General features: G+C 38.6%; 3 protein-coding genes and 1 non-coding gene across 12 annotated transcripts in view; 2 read left to right on the top strand and 2 right to left on the bottom strand.

The window, feature by feature from the left end:
• LOC126378477 (aldo-keto reductase AKR2E4-like) overlaps nucleotides 1-26098 on the bottom strand; it is a 305847-nt gene that overhangs the window by 206746 nt on the left and 73003 nt on the right. The window contains exons 1-7 of one of the 7 annotated variants that reach the window (XM_050026873.1): nucleotides 10719-10895; nucleotides 10115-10209; nucleotides 8579-8758; nucleotides 7430-7546; nucleotides 6205-6372; nucleotides 5430-5630; nucleotides 4156-4422 (exon numbers count right to left, since the gene is read on the bottom strand). In XM_050026873.1, coding sequence (XP_049882830.1) covers nucleotides 4189-4422; nucleotides 5430-5630; nucleotides 6205-6372; nucleotides 7430-7546; nucleotides 8579-8758; nucleotides 10115-10207 — 993 coding nt within the window. In that variant the 5' untranslated portion in view covers nucleotides 10208-10209; nucleotides 10719-10895 and the 3' untranslated portion in view covers nucleotides 4156-4188. Of the gene's footprint in view, nucleotides 1-3231; nucleotides 4423-5429; nucleotides 5631-6204; nucleotides 6373-7429; nucleotides 7547-8578; nucleotides 8759-10114; nucleotides 10210-10718; nucleotides 10896-16553; nucleotides 16590-26098 lie in introns of those variants that run through there. The other 6 variants (XM_050026871.1, XM_050026870.1, XM_050026872.1 and 3 more) reach the window with 6 other exon arrangements.
• The window catches only part of LOC126378536 (protein quiver-like), a 112776-nt gene that overhangs the window by 40320 nt on the left and 46358 nt on the right, over nucleotides 1-26098 (top strand). The window lies entirely within an intron of this gene.
• Nucleotides 12502-26098, top strand: part of LOC126378402 (uncharacterized) — a 128331-nt gene continuing 114734 nt past the window's right edge. The window contains exon 1 of the mRNA XM_050026739.1: nucleotides 12502-12518. The gene's annotated coding sequence lies outside the window, so the exon portion shown is untranslated. The remainder of the gene's footprint in view (nucleotides 12519-26098) is intronic.
• Nucleotides 13954-14060, bottom strand: LOC126378611 (U6 spliceosomal RNA). The gene has a single exon (XR_007568133.1). It is a non-coding gene; the product is annotated as a U6 spliceosomal RNA (small nuclear RNA).

The following is a 26098-nucleotide window of genomic DNA, read 5'->3' as shown; positions in this document are numbered from 1 at the left end:
TGACAAAATGGCCGCTACAGTTCGACTTTTGCAATTGATTAAAAGGTGAATAAAAAACTATATTTCAACACAGATTAAAAACTATTTAAAATATTCTTCCTCCACGTTTCTACATTGCATATCACGCATATTAACTATAGTAAAAACATTAGCTATTCCAACTTACTGGTTAATTCTCGTAATGATTTGCATACGTTACTTAAATTACATTGCTTGGTTTTTGATTACCTACTTTTTTATTTAGCTATTTCGTAACCAAAAAAAATGTAAAAGATATGATAAAATATGCCTTTTGGCAGCGAAAATATTGTTTTTTTTTTGTTAAAATTACGATGCAGATTTCTTGTCACAAATAAATTAATAATAAAATGTTTCTTTCTTTCTTTCAAATCTCAATAATATGCAAGACCAAGCAATGCATAATATTTTAAGTAAACTACAGTATGTAAGTTTACGAGGATTAGCGTAGGTAATATCGTATTTATAGTCAATTAGATTTTTAACATATCTTGACACTTATGTTAAGTGGTTTACACATCTGCGGATATTTTAATGTTCGTTTTATTTAAAAGAAAACGGCTTTTGAATTATCTCAAAAAGAATTAAGAAAATATTTATTTCAAGTTATTTTGCGACATAATTTCAGTGTTAATTTAGTACTCGTTATTGTGAAGACCACTTCAAAATTGCTTCTGTAAAGACTAACGTATGTAATACTAAATAACAGCATGTACTATGCGCCAAGGAAAAGTTTTTAACATAAAAATGGCGACAGACAAGACAATGATGCCCTTGAAAAAAAAACCTACTATATTAAAAACCTGTTCTTTGGCGACATATTAAGATGGATAATACCGTTGAAACGATAAGGTTTATCCATAGTATTGTTTGTATTTTTAACTTTGCACCAGTTTTTTTACTAACACAAGCTAAATGCTTGGTGAGATTGGCCGCGTCGACACTCCTCTGAGCTCGTGTTCTTGGTTGACATAAAAAAACCGATAATTAATTCAAAAATTTATCGATAGGCGTATCGATTTGTTTATTTTGTTTTTTGAAGGTATTATCGATAGTTTCACAACACTAGTACTAGCATACGCGTGTAATTCAACTATCGATAATTTTCACCTAAAAAGCCAAACTATGGATATGTCTGCTGATAAAATCGATAAAACTATCTAGTATTGCTACTTTTTCCACGCCAATGGCGAATGCTACAGTGCTAGAATGATTTTTAGAATGTCAAACAAGAATAAGAGTAGGTAAGCACTTTGAACCTAGCGACTATTTTGGCTATTTACAATATTTAAGTTACCGTAGGCTAGACATAACGAATACTCATAAAATGGTAAAAGTGTTGCGACAGATTTTGACATTTAGTCGATGACCAATAAAATGATCAATAGATTATTTTCGAAAATAGCAATATTATTTGTAAGCTGTGAATGTCAAAGTCTAGTTTGTTACTAGCAACCTCTTATATAAACAAATAGACTACCAATCTCTGTAGAAAAGTGTCCGCGCATCTTGTCACTAAGCGACGGCGTTTCAAGTCGAATTTAGTTGAAATCGGCATAATGACGTCACTATTTGTTTATAGTATGTCAGTGGTTATTAGGCCATTTATATTAGTGACTTAGAACGACAATACATGTTAGATTTTTTCATCGGGTACCCGGCTGATTCGACTATCGAAATGCGTTTGTTTGTTTAAGTATGACACGAACGCCTATCGATGGTCAAGGATGGATGGACTCAAGGGTCCGATAACTTGAAAAGATATAATGTGTCTTGACGCTCTTAAGAACAATTTACATAGAGCGCCGCGAATCGATTGAATGCGCCCTTAATTTTTGTAGAATTACAGTTCTAATTTCTACTCCACGCGATTTCTAGTTCGCGGCAGTTGAAAAATTAGATTAATTAGAACTCTGATTCTATGATAGACACAATACAGAGTGCATATTCGCTTCGCGCGAGTCGTTGTGAATTATCTACTGGCGACAAAAAATTATTATATTTTGGTTTTGCAGCTCTAAAAATAGTACCATCCATCGCTTATACCTCGTTAAAAATAGTTTCGCACTAGGCAGTACCTATAACATCTTTTTGTTTTGCTGTTATTCTAATCAAGCTATTTTTAATGGGGTGTAGGTAGGTAATGTAAGGAAGAGATAGCGCTAGTTTTAGAACTGTCAAATTGAATTAAAATTATGTTCGGTCGGCTAGAACTGACACCTATGAAAAAATAACGATAGTCGCTAGCTTCGTGAAACAAAACCACATATGGTGAAATTATCAGACCTTTCTCATGTTCACACGATGTTCCACAAAAAATGAAGAGGTTTAAATAAAAACAGACTATTTTTAAGGTCTGCAGGCCTATATTGTAAAGTTTTCAGCGTAGACCACTGTTATCTGACAAAAATTTAAGTTAAATGAATGTCATCACGGATGAACTTGCCTTTCTGCAAGTTTATCTTTGATACTTACTTAAAAAAAATTTTTGACAGATCTCAGTTATCAACCGAAGCTGTCAAACATTACAGAATAGACCTTCTGATTTATTAGTTTTGTTGTTAACAGAAACGATGAAGAGAAACTCGCCTTAATAAGTAGTATGTTCGTTATTGTCTGTTGAATGAGAAGTAATATTTGAATTTATTTTTTTAAATTCCTTCGAAACGTTCTCAAATTGTCTTATTTAAAATATGTACCTTCTGAAGAAGTAAAAATTGCCTATGTATTTAGAAATTAGCTGATTTTAACTGTGTAATTGAATACAAAATTATTATTCTTCTCCTTCTTGATCTAATAACATTTGTTATTACATTTCTTGACTAATTGTAAGGTGTTTTTCTCGCATGGTGATTGTAACAAGCATCATCAATGCGTCATAAAATAAAAATTGACAAAAATTGGGAAAAAGTGGGTTAAATTGTAGAATGTTCCTTTAACAAATGACCTTTTGCGGGTAGTATTATAATCATAAACAGTCCTCCTGTTTTTGTAAAGCAATAAATCATGTTGAAACTATAAATTGTGTAAGATTGATACAGATTGACTGTTACTTTTTTTTTGGATTTTACACCATTTAACAGAGAAAAACACCCCAGAAAAGTTCTGTCATTTAAAAACTCGATGCTTTTACTCATCTCCTTTCAAAGCTTTTGAAAATTGGATTGTAAGGTAAAGTTTTTTTTAATATGAAGTGCCATAATTATAGAGGTATTGTTATAAAAATGTGTTTTATTTCCTTCAAATTATTATTAATACAATCAGCAAACAATTAATACTAATTATTTAATATCAATTAACTAATATTATAATTACTTAACAGTCTTCATTAATAGGACATACTTACATTAAGTTGGGAGGGAATACTTGTTGAAAATAAAGCAAAATGGCGGATTTTTATTGCTAGCCAAAGGCTGTCTTAAAAAATCGGAAATGAAACTAACGATAAATATCGACAATATCGACATGTAGTTTTACAGCAATAGTCGGGCCTATCGATAAAAAAAATGTCTACTTGTAAATGAACAATTGTATCGATATTTTGAGTATCGACAGTTGTGCAACACTATTGAAGTTTTATTTTTTATTTAATTATATTTGTCTTATAAAAACATGATTTTGTGCCTTAAACTAGTACAAGATACACAAATTCCTTATTTTATTTCTTATAATAATGGTAGGTACCTACTCTATTTCGCACCCGAATTCTTATTAGTTTTAGGCCTCGTTAAATATAGCCTTAAAATACTAAATGAGAATAGAAAAAAAAAATATATAATAAAGACAGAGATATAACTGTATTTTTTTTTGTTTGGTTTTCCTCAAGACCTCAACGGTTGCAAAGGCGGAGATGGGAGTCATCGGTACGGCAATGCAGGACGGAAGGGGCAAGTCACAGGGACTGTAACCTGGAACCTGACAGAGGGCAGCAGTAACTGTCAGTACTTACTATTCATGGGCGGAAGACAGGAGTCCTAGTACGGCTTTGAAATAGACTACTTTGGTCGCCATCCCACTCGCATCTGACAGAGTACTGCGGGGCGGAAGGCAAGTGGGAAACCACTGCCCTATTTTCCCTCAAAAAGTAGCATGGAGAATAATGCTACACCGACAAGAACGTGGCTTTTAGTGATGGTGATGAAGTAGGTACCAAAATTTTACATCGACATTTTATAGTATTTCAACAGGTTTTTTGAAGGGGTCAGCAATTGGATTATCGACTTGCTCGAAGGGGTAATGAGGATGATTTTGCCAGAATGATGGGAAAGTGTATCTTGTGTGGCTGTCAAAAGAGTTAATCTTATCAATTTCTTCTTTTTCCAATTTAAAATCGAAGATGTTGATGTTTTCTTCCAAGCGGTTCACTTTGGTTGTTTTAGGGACTGGCACAATGTTTCTATCCACCTGAAATATATAATTAAGTATAAATTTATTCTTAATTAATATTTATACAAAAAGTCAAATAATTCAACTTAAAATTACTTAACCTAGAACCCACTCCGTGTCAAACCCGGCCCAAAAGTGCCCATGACACTAGCAGCGTTACCGCGCTGGATTGCCACGGACAACCTCTGAGCCAAGTAAGACCCGGAGCGGGGGTCAAAGCCCTGCTCTCTAAGGCGACGGCCCACGTCCTTCGACGGCCCACGTCCTTAAGTATAAATGTTTAATCTGGGTTCAAATCCTGGTGGGGACATAACCACAAAAATCCCTCTTGTATGATCTACTCACTTATTTATTAATTTTAACGACCTCCGTGGGCCAGTGTTTGAGCGTTGGGCTCACGACCCGGAGGTCCTGGGTTCGATTCCCGGTGGGGACATATCACAAAAAATACTTTGTGGTCCCTAGTTTGGTTAGGACATTACACGCTGATCACCTGATTGTCCGAAAGTAAAATGATCCGTGCTTCTGAAGGCACGTTACTGATGTAAGTAAGTAGTCGTTACATGAGCCATGTCAGGGGCTTTTTGCGACTCAATAGTCACCCTGACCTAGAATCACACGATAGAATTTATTAATTTATCTGAAGCGCAGTTTTCACTAACACAGTTGGCTCGACCATTACAGACGGCGATACGGCTCACCTATCGCGTTGGTCCAAGAGAAAGCTCGGTGAGGTGTGGGTACTTAGTTCATCTTGCGATGGATGTACCTCGTAACTATCTATCTATCTACTCATCCTGTATCCACCCATTCCTACGTACAGGCCTTCTCTCTTTCACGCCATCCTTTCCGGTCCTGTGCAATCTCATCCATTGCTTTCCGGCATACCTCACAATGTCATCCGACCACCGGGCTGGTCTGCCTCGATATCGCATACCAGCTTTGGCCATCCTTTGTTTTCCTTGGCCTCGTGACTACCTCATTTGGATATAGGTACGTCGTCGTGAGCTCATGTTGTTACTTACCAACCACCTGAGCACAATTTGAGGCGTAGTCTTTCCATACTTCTGGGCCATCTTGGTGAGGTCGGGGTCATCCATTTTGGGGCCGGGGAACTGCTGGCCATATCTCATCACCAGGGAGCCGAAAGGACTGTATCCCATTACAACGATGTCCTCGGACCTTGCGAAGTCAACCAGGTCAGACTGTATGATCTGTGGATGTATCTGACAGGAGAAAAAAGGGGTTAATTTCATTCACTCTGACGTCGCCTCGAAGAAATTCCTAATTAACAAAAAACCGTTGATTTTACTTCAATTGTTTGTTTTTTTTTTTCACCTTTGATGGGTTTGCTCATGGCCCCAGACTTGCCCGAAGGCATTGACGAGGCTTAACATGGAGCTCGCCCAGAAGGTGCCTGTCCACTCTGCTTTTTAAATTATTTGGCCTTTATTTTGTAAGTAAGTGTTCTTTATAAGTACATAAACACCAAAACGCTGCCGGTCAAAATACGCCAGGTGCAATAGAAATAGATTCAGTAAATCTTTATTTAAACATCTTTGGAAAAAGATGGCCTAGCTATAAGTTAACTGTAACTATTTTTAAAACATACTTACTTAGTAATAATTTGTTATTTTTAAGGTACTTACTTACAAAAATAGTTATACTACTAGTTATTTGTTATTTAAGAGGTTCAACATTGTTAATTATTTTAAGACCATAAGTGAAATACTTAGCGTAAATACATACATATAAATAAACGTATTTTTTTAGGTAGGTATAAAATTACTATCTGTTCACCTCAATCTGCAAAGCAGCCGGCTTCACGGTTCCTTCCCTGATGATCCTCTGTAGCTGCTCCTTGTTGAAGTTGGACACTCCTATGGACTTGACCAGACCCAGGTTCTGGGCGTCCTCCATACCGCGCCACGTCTCCATGAAATCTACATCTGAATGCGTGTAGTCTTCCTAGAAAAGTAGGTAAATACAATTTAGGAATTCCTTACAAACATTTACAAAAGAAATCTGTATCTAAACAGTGCAGACATAGAATCATCATCACTAATTTAAAAGCTAAGCCTTTGGTCCCGGTTACTACTTACTGATGTAAGTATGTAGTCGTTACATGAGTCATGTCAGGGGCCTTTGGCGGCTCAATTATAACCCTGACACCAGGGTTAAAGAGTTGGTATTTACCTCACAACCCACACGATAAGAAGAAGATTTAAAGGTACGCTCTTGTCGGTGTAGTATTCTCCATGCTACTTTTTAGGGAAAAATAGGGCATTCTACAGACTGCACTTTGGGGAGTGTGCCCACGATCTACACTCATTCAACCATCCCCCTTTTGTCTTCGGACTTCCAGACGTACGGACGGGTTCCATCCCTATTAGTATCCTAACAATTCGCACAAAGCGCTTCGCATCGTCTTTCATTATGCGCACTGCTAGTGAGTGGAATTCTCTGCCGTCTTCTGTATTTCCGAATGCATATAACCCGGGTGCTTTCAAGGCCAGAGTGAACAGGCACCTTCTGGGCGAGCTCCATATTAGGCCTCGTCAATGCCTTCGGGCAAATCATTAATTCAAGAGCCACGCTCTTGTCGGTGTAGCATTCTTCATGCTACTTTTTTAGGGTAGTGCGGTTTCCCTCTTGCCTTCCACTCCGCAGTACTCTGTTTGACGCAGTCATAGAATAAGGAATAAAATTGCGAAAACAAATTCGACAATCATTGGTTTAGGCCTGTGCTGGATTTGAACCTGCGACCTCAAAGTGAGAGGCAAGCGTTCCAGCAACTGGGCTACCACGGCTCAGCTATGTTACCTCCTAATTTTTTTATTTATTTAAGTAAGTAATCGTTTATTGCAAACTTTACAGCTTATAATAATCTTAATTAAAGTTGCGATGTTAAAAATCTTATACTAGCCACATATACAATTACAAAGTTTGACAAATTAAATTTTATAAAGCGGAATATAGGTATTTTTGAATTTGAATTAACGTGCCTTCCGAATGGTCTACTTACGTTCAAACCGATGGGCCAATGCATCAAGTATAAGTCAATATAGTTCAGCCCAAGTGCTTCCAAAGACTCCCTGATGGCTGTCATCACCTTCTCCCGTTTGTGGTGAGTGTTCCAGAGCTGAAAGAGTGGAAGTATATTCATTAACACTTTCGAGGACAGAACGTCTATTGACGTTCCGATCTCAAGGTGTCATTGATCCATGATCTGTGTCCGTGAAAGGGTTAAGTATACAACATCATGATTGTCTATAAGAAAACGCTTTATTTGTATGTTTATGCCCTTTTTACTTAAGTATATGCCGTTTTGGAATAAAGTATTATTAATTGATTGAAAAAAAAAAACAAAAAAAAATAGATGGTCAGATGGATGGTTTTTTGACGTGACTTATTGTAGATTTGCCGCAGATGGCATTAACTACTTGGCCGGACAAATGGGGAGCGCTGAAGGCTCTCACCCGGTACAACGTTTAAGACAACAGGCCTGAGGGTGCCCAGTTGGGCGCGAACCTCTGCTCAGGGCGTCGTCTGAGAGGAAAAATATTTGAAAGAATTAATCGACCCTTGTGGGTCGTTGGCGATAAGAAAGAAAGAAAGAAAGAAATATTTATTACTTCCGGACACCACAGACACAGACAGATAAGCGCTGATTGAGGGAAATTAAGTATATCAACATCATGATTGTCTAGAAGAAATCGCTTTATTTGTATGTTTATGCCCTTTGAAATGAAATAAAATTTATTCGCTCTAGAGTGGTACAGAAGATCTTAAATATATATTACTTATATCAAAAAAAGTCCATCACTCAACCATACAGCGTGCGAATAATAACACAAAAATATAAAAATAAATAAAATAATTAATTATTATTTGTATGTCGTTTTCATATCTCGGGCCTACGGAGTCCCGGACTTTTGGAAGGCGTGTGTGGTATTATGTTTGTCATTTCAATATCTCAAACATAATAATAATTAATTATTTTATTTATTTTTATATTTTTATTATTGAGGTTTGTACTTATATGCCGTTTTGCAATAAAGAATTATTGATTGATTGATTGGAAAAAAAGGAATTAGATAGACAGATGGTAATTAATGCAATAAATACTTTGACTTTGACTTTGGTATCTGCAGGAATCGGGGGTAATACTTGCCTTAGTAGTAACGAACACGTCACTCCTCTGTACAGTTCCGTCCTGTATTTTCATACTGATAGCTTCCCCTATAGTCTTCTCTGTCTTATAGACGGAGGCGGTGTCGAAGTGACGCCAGCCGATGTCGATAGACCGAGACAGAGTATCGCGCAGGTCTTTGGTCGGTTCAACTACACCATTCTGTAATTTAAAAAAAAACAACCCGATATTACATACCCTTTCACGGACAGAGATCATGGGTCATTGATGGTTCATAATAGGTAATATGACACCTTGAGATCGGAACGTCAATAGACGTTCTGTCCTTGAAAGTGTTAAACATACATACATAAACTCACACCCGTAATCCCTAATGGGGTGGGCAGAGCCACAGGTATTCAAAGACAACTTGCAGCCACTGTTGATACGATGTCGTAAGCTGGATATGATAAACCTTATGGTGATAAGGGATCAGCCTATCGCCCATAACATTAGTCCATCATGTTAGAGGACACAATACCTCTGTCGGTTTTTACGACATGCCCGGGGAGACAGGCAGCTGAACGTGTTCTATGTTTTTTATTTGCTCCCAGAACAACATGGAAAACATATTAATGTCGACTATTATCTCAATTAGAACTCTGTGGTCCAGTGGTTGAGCGTTGTGCTCACGATCCGGAGGTCCCGTGTTCGAATCCCGGTGGGGACAGATCACAAAAATCACTTTGTGATCCCTAGTTTGGTTAGGACATTACAGGCTGATCACCTGGTTGTCCAAAAAGTAAGATGATCCGTGCTTCGGAAGGCACGTTAAGCCGTTGGCCCCGGTTGCTACTTACTGATGTAAGTAAGTAGTCGTTACATGAGCCATGTCAGGGGCCTTTGGCGGCTTTTATAGTAACCCTGACACCAGGGTTGATGAGGTTGGTACTCCACCTCACAACCCACACGATAGAAGATCTCAATTAAAGTCTGAGGTACGATAAGCTGCAAAAGTCCAAACAATTTCTTGCAAAGTACTTAATAAAGTAAATGGTTGCACTTAAGACCTCCTGGTTACATGTCGTTTCTGTAATAGACCAAAAACACCTACAAAAACATATTTTTTATAATTATGACAACTAATGGTTCATAATTTCACCACTGTTTACAAATAATTTACTTTTTCTCTTTGATTGTACTTACTTACATCCAACGCAAGATGAACTAAGTACCCACACTTCAACAAGATGTCTATTAGACCAACGTGATAGGTGGTGGTGGGTGGTTTAAAAAAAATCTAAATAAAAACACGACTGCTTAAAAAAATATAAGTCAGCCTAACAAGGTATCCCAGTGCTGGGCACAGGCTTCCTTTCAACGGGGACCAACGACTTAACGTGCCCTCCGAAGCACGGAAATATGGCACTTTTTCGGAAAATCAAGGTGATTCAAGAATGATGATTTGCAAAATTACCAAACAAAGGACAGTCTTACAAAGTGATTTTGACAATGTTCACATGGGGAATCGAACCCGGACCTCTAGATCGTGAGCCCATCGTTCTAACCGGTACTTACCGCATCAAATCCTAAATATGTTCCCAAAGCGATAGCGGGCATTTCCCTGCCGTCATTCAGTTTCAACTTCGGGACTTCCACGCTACTCGCCATCTGTAACAAGGTTATTTATCTATTTTATTTATTTATTATAATATTAATCCCTAATGGGGTGGACAGGGAGTAAACAGAAGACAACTTTCAGCCACTTGTCATAAGACCGAAGATGAAAACACACAGGCTGCAGAGGCTTATCATCATCATCAGCCCTAAGACGCCCACTGCTGGGCATAGGCCTCCCCCAAGGATCTCCACGACGATCGGTCCTGCGCTGCGCTGCCTGCAGTGGCTTATACCTTACCTGTTATAAATATGTTATTAGCCTATGAAACATTGTATTGCACTGTACTATACTTTATATGAACAAATAAATAATAACTAGAGTGAAAAAAAAAAAACACTATTCGATTTTTGATGAATTTTCACGTGGATAATATAATTAATGTAACCAATGTGTGTAATGTTAATTAACTATGGACCATCATGTCTGAAATAAATGTTTTTTTTATTTTTTTGATTTTTTGATAAACTTATGCTTAATAAAGTAAAAAAAAATAACCTTACTTATAATTATTCTTCGCGAGGTATTTATAACAAAATAAAAGAGAAACAAGATTTCGTGATGCAAGCTGTGCAGATTGTGTTGAAGGTTGAGCGGCTTGCGAGAAATTAAATATGAGCAAAGTGAGGGTAGTTACACGGAGTTACACCCACAACAGGTTAGGAAAAAAATATTCGTGTGCATCAGGATGGCAGGTGTAGGTCTTCAAATGGCCTTGCTATAGAATACAAGCAAGCATATAAAGCATATATTTTTTTTATTTCAAATAACTCTATAAATGTTTGTCGTATCAGTGTGAGCTTTGAATATGTGAAAGTACATTGCTTGTATGGAATACCATTGTATTTAAGTCTATAAATTATGTAATACAAGCTGGATTTCAAAAAAAAAAGAAAAAAAGGAAAACATGAAACAGTAGGACTAGGGCCCTGTGCTGGGAGGTTTTCTGGCCACGTCTTTCCCTTAGCGTTACAGATTCCGATGTGGTAGTAGTTTTACGGCTAGTTACATAATATGTAATTTAATTTTTTTGACGTTCAAAAAGCGCTAACTTTGTAAGCCAATTTTGAACAATAAATATTTTTGAATTTGAGTTTTGTTTTTTTGTTTTTGTTTTGTTTGTTGTGTTGACAGAGATGTGGTGTAAAAGACGATATAGTGACTAGGATTGAGAAGGGAATGTTAGGTTGGTTTGGACACGTAGAGCGGATGAAGGATAATAGGATTGCAAAAGCGGTATATAAAGCGAAAGTTGATGGTAGGGCTGGCAGAGGAAGACCGAGAAGGACTTATGATGACCAAATTGGAGATGTCCTTAGAAAAGGTTCAATACGATCTACTCTGAACCGGCGTGCGTGTATGAAGCGATTGATGAATGTGGAGGAAGCAAGAGAAGTGTGTCAGGATCGAAGCAAATGGAATTCTATAGTCTCTGCTTACCCCGGTGGGAAATAGGCGTGAGTTTATGTATGTATGTATGTATGTATGTTGAATTTTGTTATTGATATGGTGGTATGGAAGTACATTGATATGGTAGTCATTCCACACTTACATAGTGAGTAATTATCCAGATTCAAGAAGACACAAACAAACGGTTTAGAGTTATTTGAAATAAAAAAATATATATAAGTAGGTATGCTTTATATGCTTGATTTTATTCCATATCAAGGCCATTTGAAGACTTATTATTTTATTTTTATTTTTTTATTAGGTTTGCCAACAGACAAAAACACTTTTACATATAACTTAACCTATTTACAAATACTGGACTAGTGCTCGTCCAATTATAGGCAAACACAACATGCTACTTTATTAACGCTACAAAGGAAGACAATCTACATAAAATAAAAAAAAAACAACAGACAAATAAATCTTAAAAAGAATAAAACAACACTTAACTTAAATGGTTAAAGATCACTCGGCCAAACGAACATTCACAAAATTATTTAATATTTTTTTAAATTTAGGTAAGGAACAGGATAGCAAATCGACTTTGGATTCCTTATAAAAGTTATTATGTTCACGACACATTCTAGGTACAACGCTAAAAAATCCAAGATTGGTTTTAAAGTTCCTGATTAAAAAAGGGCGGAAATTTTGTAATCTAGCATTTGATCGTGGTATCGAGAATCTTAACTTAGCCAGCAATTGTGGACATATAATATGACCATGTATAATTTTATACAATAACACTTGGTCCGCAATCCAGCGCCTATCCCTTAACGACTTACACTCGCCATCTTGATGCACACAAAATAAATATTCGTGTCGGTGAGAATCGCAGGACACTCGTATTTTGTCGGTGTAGGTATATATTGTTACTTAAGTAGGTAAGTACCCACATTTAAATATTAGTCGCGCGCGCCAGTCATTTCGTGGCCGCGCCGCGGTCGCTGCAACGCGACCGAAACGTCGGGAATAGTAAGTTTTCTTTTTTAAACATTTTTTCGTCCGTTTGTCTGTCAGAGGGTCTCAAAGTTCAACAATTAAAAGCCTTTTAATCATCAAAATCGAAGTAGTCAAACCGTTCATTCAGTGGCGGCCGTAGGACGTACTATAGGTACGATCCCGACGACCCAATTACTCTAGCCATAGAGACAGCCAATGAGCTCGCGACACCAAACACTTCAGGACCCCGATACCGACCCCGCCGGCGTGGTCGACGATTTTCCTCATTCAGCGCTTATCGCTATCGACCCACTAGGGTCGATTAATTCTTTCAAATATTCTTCCTCTCAGACGACGCCCTGAGCCGAGGTTCGCGCCCAACTGGGCACCCACCCTCAGGCCTGTTGTCTTAAACGTTGTACCGGGTGAGAGCCTTCAGCGCTCCCCATTTGTCCGGCCAAGTAGTTAATGCCATCTGCGGCAAATCTAGTCACGTCAAAAAAAAAAGGTGGTCGACGTCCGGAGATAAAAGGGCCTCACTGAGCACAATAGGGTCGATTAATTATTTCAAATATTCTTCCTCTTGCACACTTACACTTTGAGGTCTCACATCATCATCATCATCATCAGCCCATTAACGTCCCCACTGCTGGGGCACGGGCCTTCCCTATGGATGGATAGGGAGATCGGGCCTTAAACCATCACGCGGGCCCAGTGCGGATTGATGGTTATTAACGACTGCCAATGCAGCCGGGACCAACGGCTTAACGTGCCTTCCGAAGCACGGAGGAGCTCGAGATGAAAACTTTTTTTTGTGGTCACCCATCTTATGACCGGCCTTTGCGAAAGTTGCTTAACTTCAACAATCGCAGACCGAGCGCGTTTACCGCTGCGCCACCGAGCTCCTCAAGGCTGAGGTGAGGTCTCACACCAACTAAATATTTTGCTACGGCCGCCACTGCCTTCATTGGCTCCACTAACAGGAAATTACATTTTGCAATTCACTATTTTATGAGTTTATATAATGTACTCGTAATTCGATATAATTGTGTCAGTACTTATTGTCAATTTAGTAAAATGAATCTATTAATAATATTATTTACATACCTAATCGACTTGTAAATACTACAGAGAAGGTACTTGATGTGAAGTGGCGCGAATGACGGATTTTTCCAGGCTACTTTCCTCATAAACAAATAGATGGCGTTGTAAAGATGTTCCTTCGTTTAACCTTCTAATTTCATAAATAAGAGACATATGCATCTTTTTTTTTTATTTTTTTTTTCTTAAGAATATAATTTTATTTATTCAACCAATTAAAAACAAAACAAACACATCTTATAAATAAAACAAAAATGTGGAACGCTTCACGATTTTGCGTGTCATCCTTGCGCAGGGGCCATGCTAATCTTCTCTGTATCGTTCCAATTTTAGTATATGTACTGCCGAAGCAAGTACATCTTTGCATAAGTATGCATCTTTTATCTTTGTTTTTGGGTATAAATGATGACCCTTTTTATTACGCCCAGGCACAATTGACTTGCGCTGAGCGAGGTCCTTTTCCGGACTCCACCGCAGATGATCGGGCCGTCAGTGCGTTGCATTTAGAATACTTACGTAGTTTTATTATTAAGTATTGCTTTTATGATTTTGGTTTGTTTTTCTTTTTGTTTTGTTTTTTTTTTTCTGTGTACTTATTGATTTCCGTGTGGTTTCTGTCCTGTGTTAAATGTAATGTACCTGTCTGTCTGTGTCTGTGGTGTCCGGGAATAATGTTTCATTCTTTCTTTCTTTCAATTACATCTTCCACCCATTATTAAGAGTATCCTGATCAAAATAAAGAGAAGCATAGGTATTAAGGTAGCAACATAATTCTATACATAATCTGAGCCAAATATCAAGCAACAATTATTTTTATATTGCTTCTGCCATTACATTGCATTTTTGAATAATTATGTATGCGAGTAATGAGAAAATTAGTAATTATCAAATCTCGACAACGCCATCTATCTTATTTTTGGAGAACGTTTATACATATAAAGTCCTTCATAACATGACATAAACAGCCTATATACGTCCCACTGCTGGGCAAAGGCCTCCCCTCAATCAACCGGAAGGGGGTACGGAGCATACTCCACCACGCTGCTCCAATGCGGGTTGGTGGAGCTGTCTTTGCGGCTAATAGCCGGGACCAACGGCTTAACGTGCCCTCCGAAGCACGAAATCATCTTACTTTTCGGACAATCAGGTGATTCAAGCCTGAAAAGTCCTTACCAAACAAAGGACAGTCTCACAAAGTGATTTCGACAGTGTCCCCATCGGGAATCGAACCCGGACCTCCAGATCGTGAGCCTAACGCTCTAACCACTAGACCACAGAGGCTGTTAATCTATTTATATATAACTGCTGAATGAGGGAAATCTTCGACCACGCCGACGGGGTGGGTAATATACATACAAGGCACTGCTTACTACGTTATGTTTTTTTTTATTTCTAATATGTACTTAGAAACATTGCGATAAGGCAATACCTAATAAGTAATTAACAAAGAAAGAGAAATGGGTTAATAACAAATTAAATAAATAATGATAACATAAAATCAATACCTCTATTATACATAATTATAATAAGTAGATAGGTACTTAATTAGTAGGTAATACTACATTTTATCTAGGTAAGTACTATATTTGTGTAATGACTTAGTAGCTAATCAAATCAACCTTCATCGTAGGAATATCAACTATTTTTTTTTACTTTACTTATTGTAGATTTGCCGCAGATGGCGTTAACTACTTGGCCGGACAAATGGAAATCGCCTAGGGCTTACACCAAACAAAAATAAAAAACAACGGGCCTGAGGGTGCCCAGTTGGGCGCGAACCTCGGCTCAGGGCGTCGTCTGAGAGGAAGAATATTTGAAAGAATTAATCGACCCTAGTGGGTCGCTAGCAATAAACGCTGAATGAGGGAAATCGTCGACCACGCCGGCGGGGTCGGTATCGGGGTTCTGAAGTGTTTGGTGTCGCGAGCTGATTGGCCGCCTCTATGGCTAGAGGAATCGACTATTTTTACGTTGTTTTCTACTCACCTTCCTGGGTTAAAAACTGGATAGGTATTTATGTTAGGTAACATTTTTATACAAACTTACTATAACGGAAAAAAAACAAGATGTTTTTTGACGAGACTTATTGCAGATTTGCCGCAAATGGGTACTTACATACATACGTACATACATAAACTCACACCTATTTCCCACCGGGGCAAGCAGAGACTATAGAATTTCATTTGCTTCGATCCTTACACACTTCTCTTGCTTCCTCCACATTCATCAATCGCTTCATACACGCACGCCGGTTCAGAGTAGATCGTATTAAACCTTTTCTAAGGGCATCTCCAATTTGGTACTAAATCCCGCTTAGGGACGGCACTGAAAAGTATCGGCGTCCGAAGGATGTAATATACGATCCCGACGACCCGATTACTCTAGCCATAGAGGCAGCCAATCAGCTCGCGACATCAAACACTTCAGGACCCCGATACCGATCCCGCCGGCGTGGTCGACGATTGCCCTCAAACAGTGCTTATCGCTATCGACCCACTAGGTTCGATTAATTCTTTCAAATATTCTTCCTCTCAGACGACGCCTTGAGCCGATGTTCGTGCCCAACTGGGCACCCTTAGGCCTGTTGTCTTAAACGTTGTACCGGGTGGGAGCCTTCAGTGCTCCCCATTTGCCCGGCCAAGTAGTTAATGGCATCTGGGGCAAAGCTACAATAACTCACGTCAAAAAAAAAGTACTAGGTACTTGGCCGAAACAAACAAGCAAGCAAGCTTCAGTGGCTACAAAAGATCGCGAGGAGTGGAAACCTGTTTTTTTTTTTTGCCTGTGTTATTTGAGCCTTACATCCCAACGGGGATAAAGGATTAGAAGAAATAAATGTGACGGTCTTACCCCAACAGCAACAGCCAACACAACACAACCGATCACCCTCATGGCTTTTGAAATAATAAAAACCAGACACGGCGAGCGTTGATCTTTATGTCTTAGTAAGGGCGTGAACACACCTAGCGACTGTTACGCAGACGTTCGCGAGCGCTCGGTGAACAAGGAGATTTTACAAAGTTTTTTTTGACGTGAGTTATTGTAGATTTGCCGCAGATTGCATTTTGCACTACTTGGCCGGACAAATGGGGAGCGCTGAAGGCTCTCGCGCGAACCTCGGCTGAGAACTCTCGGCAAACAAAATTTCAGACAACAGGCCTTAAGGTGCCCTGTAGGGCGCGAACCCCGGCTCAGGGCGTCGTCTGAGAGGAAAAATATTGAAAGAATTAATCGACCCTAGTGGGTCGATAGCGATAAGCACTGCTTTAGGGAAATCGTCGACCACGCCGGCGGGATCGGTATCCGGGTCCTGAAGTGTTTGGTGTCGCGAGCTGATTGGCTGCCTCTATGGCTAGAGTAATCGGGTCGTCGGGATCGTATATTACGTCTTTCGGAGATTTTACAAGGGACACCTACTTAAGTGCTCGTAATACCAAACAAGTAGGTGATTAGACAGCTTGCAGCTAGCAGCAAGTTGACAGCACACGTCAAACGGTTTTCATACTAGCAAGATGCGTGTTTGATTCGCCCGGGTTATTCATTCATTTACTCATTCTTCCTAAAATTAAGAGCTGTCGATCGTCCGTCTCTTTCCTTTTCGGCGAATAAGAAAATGACAGGTATAACTTAAAGTAAAATTAGGAGGTGTCTGCAGGAATCGGGGCCAATGTCTCTTTTCTTAAATATGTTTTATTATTTATGTATTATACTGATCTAAACTACCTTCTTACACTCGCTAGAAGTTATTGCCCGTGATTTATCGAATACTTACCTAAAATTAAGTAAAAATATAATGTTTTTACCTATTAATCAGTATAGGTTCGTTCTAAATTGTTTAATTTCGAATAGAATATATTATAGTAATACATAATTCTTGCTAGTTTTTGAAACTTTTCGGTTCTAATATTTTAATTTGAAGCCGTGAATTTAATTACTTGTGTAAGGATTAGCGTACACTTCCAGAGCAAATAATTTTGTGTAAGTAAGTAATTAATTAAAAATGTCTCGATCAAATATGTCGATCTGGTGAAGGTCGCGGGAAGCCGCTGGATGCGGGCAGCGCAGGACCGATCGTCGTGGAGATCCTTGGGGGAGGCCTACCTATGCCCAGCAGTGGGCGTCGTACGGCTGATGATGATGATGAATTAAAAATGTTTTAAATATATTTTATTGTTATTTTTTTTAATGGAGCTAATTCAACACCATCGAATTTCGGGCCATTATTATAGAGAGGTGTTTTACGGCATATTGGGCATATAGGGTATGTTTATTCTTTATTATTTCTTATTAAAGAAAACATCACTCAATGCGCAACAACCCTAATGTTATAGTTATCTTTTTAATAAAAAATATTGTCATGATAAAGTTGTGGGTTGTCTGTGTACTACGACGCACCGTATTACTAATAAAAATAACTCTTTTTTGTTTATAAGTAGGTATAGATACGTGTGTACTGTGTCTAGTGATAGTAAACTCACGCCTATTTCTCGCCGGGTTAAGCAGACATGTGGTGTTGGCGAAGGATGGAGGGTATAAGCTGGACTGAAATGGTGTCAAATGAAAAAGTGCTGGAAAGAGTTGAAGAAAAGAGAACCATATTGAAGACTATAGAGAACCGGAGAGGAAATATGATTGGCCACCTGATACGACACGATTCATTTATAACAAACATTATAGAAGGAAAAATTGAAGGGAAGAGAGGAAGGGGTAGACCTAGGATAACATTTATGAAACAAATAAAAGAGAAGGTGCAGGTCGTGTCGTATCGGGAGGTGTAGGTTTTGGCGGGAAGAAGAGAGGAATGGCGGTTACTCCACCGACAAGAGCGCAGCTCTTAAATAGAGAGAGAGAAGCAGAGACATGGAATTCGATTTGCTTCGACCCCACACTTGTCTGGCTTCCTCCACATTCATCAACCGTTTTATACACGCACGCCGGTTCAGAGTAGACCGTATTGAACCTTTTCTAAGGACATCTCCAATTTGGTCAATGTACGTCCTTCAGTCTTCCTGTGTGAAGAAAAGTTTGAAGATGTTTTTTTACATACTTAATACGCAGAGGACACACCAGCTTTCTTCTCAAACGGGGGGCGCCGTTTCGATCTCCGGTACCGAACTTGCGCCAATGAGTTATTTATTAATTTATCTTAAGTCATAGAATAAGTAACAATAATGCAGTTTTCACTAACTAACAAACATTTCAGCATTATATTATATACGTACAGCCTCCGTGGTCTAGTGGTTAGAACGTTAGGCTCACGATCTGGAGGTCCGGGTTCGATTCCCGATGGGGACATTCGAAATCACTTTGTGAGACTGTCCTTTGTTTGGCAAGGACTTTTCAGGCTTGAATCACCTGATTGTCGGAAAAAGTAAGATGATTCCGTGCTTCGGAGGGCACGTTAAGCCGTTTGTCTTGGCTATTAGCCGTAAAAACACCTTCACCAACCCGCATTGGAGCAGCGTGGTGGAGTATGCTCCATACCTCCTCCGCTTGATTGAGAGTAGGCCTGTGCCCAGCAGTGGGACGTATATAGGCTGTTTATGTATGTATGTATGATTATATACGTCCCACTGCTGGGAACAGGCCTACTCTCAATCAAGCGGAGGGGGTATGAAGCATACTCCACCACGCTGCTCGACTGCGGGTTAATGGAGGCACTTAGGTTAGTAACCAATTTTTTTTATTTTGATTTTTTTTGACGTCACTTATTGTAGATTTGCCGCAGATAGCATTAAGTACTTGGCCGGAATTAACTTCTTGGCCGGAACTAGTAACCAACGGCTTAACGAGCCTTCCGAAGCACGGAATCATATTACTTATTTGGACAACCACAAACTAATCAACTATAACTAGGGACCATAACGCGATTTTTGTGATAAGTAAGTGTTATTTTGGTTTCCGGGACTTCTGTATCTACAGACCAACGCTCTTTAACCATTAGAGTACGGAGACCGTTGGATGCTCAAATAAACACATACATAAACAGCCTATATACGTCCCACTGCTGGGCACAGGCCTCCCCTCAATCAGCCGGAGGGGGTATGGAGCATACTCCACCACGCTGCTCCACTGCGGGTTGGTGGAGGTGTTTTTACGGCTAATAGCCGGAACCAACGGCTTAACGTGCACTCCGAAGCACGGAATCATCTTACTTTTTCGGACAATCAGGTGATTCAAGCCTGAAAAGTCCTTACCAAACAAAGGACAGTCTCACAAAGTGATTTCGACAATGTCCCCATCGGGAATCGAACCCGGACCTCCAGATCGTGAGCCTAACGCTCTAACCACAAATAAAACGCGTATTAAAAATAGACGCATCCATACAAGTCTAAAAAGATGTTGGGTCTGCTCGTAATAAATTATCTATTCCAATCCTCGAACAGGATTCAAATTTTTATCTCCAGACGACGGGAGCAAGGGTTGTTCTAAAAATAAAATAAAAATAAAAACGGTCAAGTGTGTATCGGATATTTTATTTTGGGTTCATTTAAGGTTGTACTTATTTATTGCGTTGGTCTAACAGAAAGCTCGGTGAGATGTGTGTACTTATTTCTTGCGGTAGATGTAACAGCCTCCGTGGTCTAGCGGTAAGAGCGTTAGGCTAACGATCTGGAGGTCCGGGTTCGATTCCCGATGGGGACATTGTCGAAATCACTTTGTGAGACTGTCCTTTGTTTGGTAAGGAATTTTCAGGCTTGAATCACCTGATTGTCCGAAAAAGTAAGTTGATTCCGTGCTTCGGAGGGCACGTTAAGCCGTTGGTTCCGGCTATTAGCCGTAAAAACACCTTCACCAACCCGCATTGGAGCAGCGTGGTGGAGTATGCTCCATACCCTCTCCGGTTGATTGAGAGGAAGCCTGTGCCCAGCAGTGGGACGTATATAGGCTATTTATGTAAGATGTACCTCTGACTACCCCAATTGGGATATAGTCGTGGACTTATGTAATGTGATTTAAAGTTAGCCCCCGGCTTGATAAGTGCGGGTTCAAGTCCCGTCAGAGTCAATTTTTTTTTTTTTCTCTTTTTGACTGTCCCTAACAACGGATGAGTGCTATAAAAACAACAAAAGCCTTAATCGAGTTATAAGCCTATTTTTATTGTTTATCCTACCTTTTTGTTTTTCTTTGCCGTGACTTTTATGTAGACTTGTCATAAGCGTCAAAATGGCGAGAATGGTTCATGATAATAACTCTGATCATGTTACCTATTTTCTCATTGCTGGGGTACATACTCGTAATTATTTTAAAATTTAATGTAAAGGCAGAAGCATATATAAAACTAATTGTTGGTTGATATTTGGATCACATAATGTATAAAATGATGTTGCTAACTATTGCTTCTCTTTATTTTAATCAGAATAATAATGGGTGGAAGTTGTAATTGTACCTTGGTGGAATAAAAAGGGCCATTTATACCCAAAACCAAAGACAAAATATGCACGTCTGTTATCCATGAAATTAGAAGTTTAAACAATGAAAAAACTTAACAACGCCATCTATCGTGTTTTTGGGGAACGCCGATTGGAAAGTCCCTCATTTCAACACATTTTTTTTTTGTTTTGGTTTTCCCCGAAGGGTAAGGCAAAGGGAACTATGCCCATACAGCCATGTCTGACGTATTTTTTTTCTTGATGATTAATGAAATGGTGAAAGGTGATGATGATGAAACCTAAGCCCCCACCCTCGGAGTAGACTCCTACTCCGAACCCCAAACGAATTAACTCAAAAGTCCGCATAAACTTTTGAGGTATGAAGCGGCTTCCCGGCACGAAGCGAAAATAGGCAGATACACTTTGTTCATTGAATACTCCAATATAATAACACTCGCGAATGTCTTCCGACTAACTTAATCGTATTAATTATTTAGATTACTCAATGAAGAAAGCAACTGTCCCGTTCCCGTTTCCCGCCGAAAAGCCTCATTTCAACACAATTTCAACATTATGCAACTGGTCCCGCCATTTTGGCGCTAATGACTTGTCGCATGTGGTATTACTACTTGGTCGGAAATTTCTCTTACGGAACCCTACAAGTTGAAGGTTAAATCGTCCATATTTCTATTTTCAAATTAAACTTTGTGGGAGTGGAACAGTAGAAGTTTTTTATTACCTTCACTTTTTTTTTATTACCTTAACTGACGACCTCTGTGGTCCAGTGGTTGAGCGTTGGGCTCACGATCCGGAGGTCCCGGGTTCGAATCCCGGTGGGGACATATCACAACAATCACTTTGTGATCCCTAGTTTGGTTAGGACATTACAGGCTGATCACCTGATTGTCCAAAAAGTAAGATGATCCGTGCTTCGGAAGGCACGTTAAGCCGTAGGTCCCGGTTACTACTTAATGATGTAAGTAAGTAGTCGTTACATGAGCCATGTCAGGTGCCTTTGGCGGCTCAATAATAACCCTGACACCAGGGTTGATGAGGTTGGTAATGTACCTCTCAATCCACACGATAGAAGAAGAAGAATTACCTTCACTATGTTGTTTAATGTTTATACTTATTCCAAAAATGTAGGTGTATGTCGTATAAGCCGTGCGTGGTAGCCCAGTTGGTAGAACGCTTGCTTCTCACTTTGATGTCGCAGGTTCGAATCCAGCACAGACCTAAACCAATGATTGTCGAATTTGTTTTCAAATTCATGTTTGGATCATAAATGATTATCACGTGCTCAGCTGTAAAGGAAAACATCGTGAGGAAACCCACATGCCGAGAAATGCATTTTCGGAGGTATGTGACCTAAACCTGGAGAGAGTTATTGGCAATAGGCACGCCGTAGGAGGAGTGTGTATGTCGTGGCCAGATCATAGAATTGATCATTTCATGAAATGATCGACCATTTCATGAAATGGTCGTATTTCATGAAATAGAACAACTTTCGTTGGCCACATCATGATGTAGTGTGGCCAGATCAATGAATCATCATCATCATCAATTTAAGAGCCACGCTCTTGTCGGTGTAGCATTTTCCATTCCAGTCTATCAAAGGCCAATTCCTTGACTTCCCTATAAGACACGACGTTAACCTTTTCTTTAATCTGTTCCATGTAAGCTCTTCTTGGTCTTCCCCTTCCTCTCTTTCCTTCTAGCTTTCCTTCTATGATGTTTTTAATGAATTCGTCGTGTCTTATTAGGTGTCCAATCATCTTGCCTCTTCAATCAATCAATCAAAAGAATCAAAAGATCAATGAATACAAAACGTTTAATGATATGACCAACGAAATGCATGATTACTTCATGATATGTCCAAACGTTGGCAAACATATCGTAAAATTACGGGGTAACATTATCCACCGATAGTGGCGCTGGCGTCGATTATATTTAAAACTTGATTGATATTATATTCGATGAATCAATGTTATAATATTGTTCAATTTTCCATATCAAATAGGTACATAATTTTGAACCTAAGAAATTAATCGACTATTCGCATTTTTATTACACCACATAGCATGGACACCGCCTACATTAACGATATGGCCAAACGTTGATTGCTATATCATTAAACGTTGACGTTTCAACGATATGGTCAATTTAAGTTGGCCATTTCATGAAATATGACCATTTCATGATATGGTCGACCACATCATGAAATGATCAATTTTACGATCTGGCCACGACATGTACACCCCCAGCAGCCTACTACACCAGCCTACCCCTTCGGGGATACAGACGTAGTGCTAAGCTAAAAGGCTTTAGTGATAATGACTCTTGTACGCTGTGCGTCTACCGTTGGCAAAACTCCATGGCATGCCACGTGATATTGAAAAAAAAAAGCAGTTTTTTTGTAATCTTTCAGTGCCTTTGTTACAAGCATTGAGTTTGATAGCTCTTACCTCGAGGTGTTAAGATTGCAATTTGTGTAGAATAGCACTTAATGACCGGAAGTACTTTTACTTTGTTTGTGAATATTCGATTTTACGATCGTATTGAGGGATTGTACTGGCGGAGGGAAAATGTTTTGGAAGAATTTTCGGAAAATATATGAAAAATCGTCTCCTAGCTCTTATCATCATCATCAGCCCATTAACGTCCCCACTGCTGGGGCACGGGCCTTCCCTATGGATGGATAGGGAGATCGGGCCTTAAACCATCACGCGGGCCCAGTGCGGATTGGTGGTTATTAACGATTGCTAATGCAGCCGGGACCAACGGCTTAACGTGCCTTATTCAAATTCAAATTCAAATTCAAAAATATCTTTATTCAGTAGGTAACATAGTTACACTTTGAATCGTCAATTTTACATAACGAACGTCTCATCCGCCTAAAACTACTGCAGCTTCTCACAACCTGTATAGCCGGGGAAAAGAAGCTGTAAGAAAAACCTCGGCACAGGGCCCTAGACGTTCTTTAAAAAAATAAAAATAAACATAAAACATAAAATATTGGTATACAATTGAGTAATTTAGCTGCCTAATATCAGTTCTCAGACAGTTAATCCCATGCATTCATATCTTCTAAATAATCACTAACTTTATAATAACCTTTTTTTGTAAAGTTTTTGTTTAACTACTGTCTTAAAACAGTTGAAAGGCAAATTCTGAATGTCAATGGGAATCTTATTGTAAAAACGTATACATTGCCCCTTAAAAGATTTAGTAATCTTATGTAATCGACTGACTTGTAAAGCAAGTTTATTTTTGTTCCTGGTATTAACAATGTGCCGATCGCTATTTTTTGCAAATAATCCTATATGTTTTTTTACATATATTAAGTTTTCAAAGATATATTGTGATGCCAAAGTTAAAATATTAATTTCTTTAAAGGAGATCATCGGCTCTCCATACTTTGGCCGGCCCAAATTTGAAAGTGCCGGCCAGAGAAAAAAAATGTGTCGAACCTTTCGAGTAGATTGCTCTGAACATTTTTTACTATGACACCAAACGTGTATAACCATTAGTTTGGCTTTAATTGGATTTTAAAAATCACGATTTTTCATACATTTTGTAAAAAAAAATATTATGTCCGTTGGGAAAAAAAGGGATACAGGCCTATTACAAAGGACCGTTAGAACATTTATTAGTATGGCGCCAAACTTCTATGACCATTATTTTGACTTTTATTGGACTTTCCGTTTTGGTTAATATGTTAAAATGCCGGCAATCGAAAAAAGTACGTCGAATCTGTCTAATAGTTGTTTCTCAATATTTTTTAATATAACACCAAACATTTATGACCATTATTTTGACTTTTATTGGAATTTACGTTTTAGTTCAAATGTGAAAAGTGCCGACCAGCAAAAATACCATGTAGAGAGTATCGAGTAGATGCCTATTAACATTTTTTTCTATAGCAGCAAACGTGTACAATCATTAGTTTGGCTTTTAGTTTATTTTAAAAATCTTGATTTCTTATTTATTTTGTTTAAAAATAAAGTGCTTTGGGCAAAAATTGCGGTACGGCGGATTACAAAGGACCTTTAGAACATTTAATAATCTGGCGCGAAACATTTTTGACCATTATTATGACTTTTATTCGTCTCTCTTTCCGTTTTGGTTCAAATGGGAAAATGTCAGCCAGCGATACAAAATAAGTCAAATCTTTTGGTAAATTACTTGAAACGTATTTTTTTACTATATTACCAAATGTAGACTTTGGCGTTTTGACTTTTTAAAAAATCTTTTTTTATATACATTTTAACAATGACAACAAGCAGAGCTTTCCCAATGACTAGTTATTAGTCAGATAAATACTTTGTGTTATTGTTTTGTGTGTTGTTAGGTGAACTTCAATATTAATACTATCTGATTTTAGATACGACGTTGGCTGTAGTTTTTGCATTCGACTCGGCCGTTAACGTTACGGCCTAAGTTTAGGTTGAATTATGGTATTGATTCATCTTGATCGTAGATGTTTACCACCCTCCAAAGATAAGCTTGCCATCTAGTGACGAAACTCGTATTTTGGCATGACGTCTGAAGAAGCTGTTAGGGAAGACAGGAGTCGGGCAGTTATACTTTGCATGTATGCCGATCACAATATCCTGGTGCTACTCGGCCGATATAGCACAGTACCTCACATTTCTTAAAAAAAAATAAGCTTCTAAAGCGTGTATCACCATCAGGTGAGATAGTGGTCAAACGAAAACCTATTTTTGATTTATAAAAATGTGTCCAATGACGACCACGATATTACGCCTTTACCTGCATTATCGCCAGATAAAACTTTTTTCGCCAAAGTGTAGGTATCTATGAAAACTCCTGATTTTGGAGATATCTATTTGAGTTCTAAATAGTGGTCATAGACGTTTAATGTCATAGTAATAAACATTCTGACGATCCTTTAAATAACGCGCCTGTCATATTTTATTTTATAACAAAATAAATCAAAAATCGAGGTTTTAAAAATCCAACAACAGCCAAACTAATGGTCATACACGTTTATTGTCATAG

This window comes from Pectinophora gossypiella, chromosome 26 (genome assembly GCF_024362695.1).
Source record: "Pectinophora gossypiella chromosome 26, ilPecGoss1.1, whole genome shotgun sequence".
Lineage (NCBI taxonomy): Eukaryota > Metazoa > Arthropoda > Insecta > Lepidoptera > Gelechiidae > Pectinophora > Pectinophora gossypiella.
This window is presented reverse-complemented; position numbering and strand designations above follow the sequence as displayed.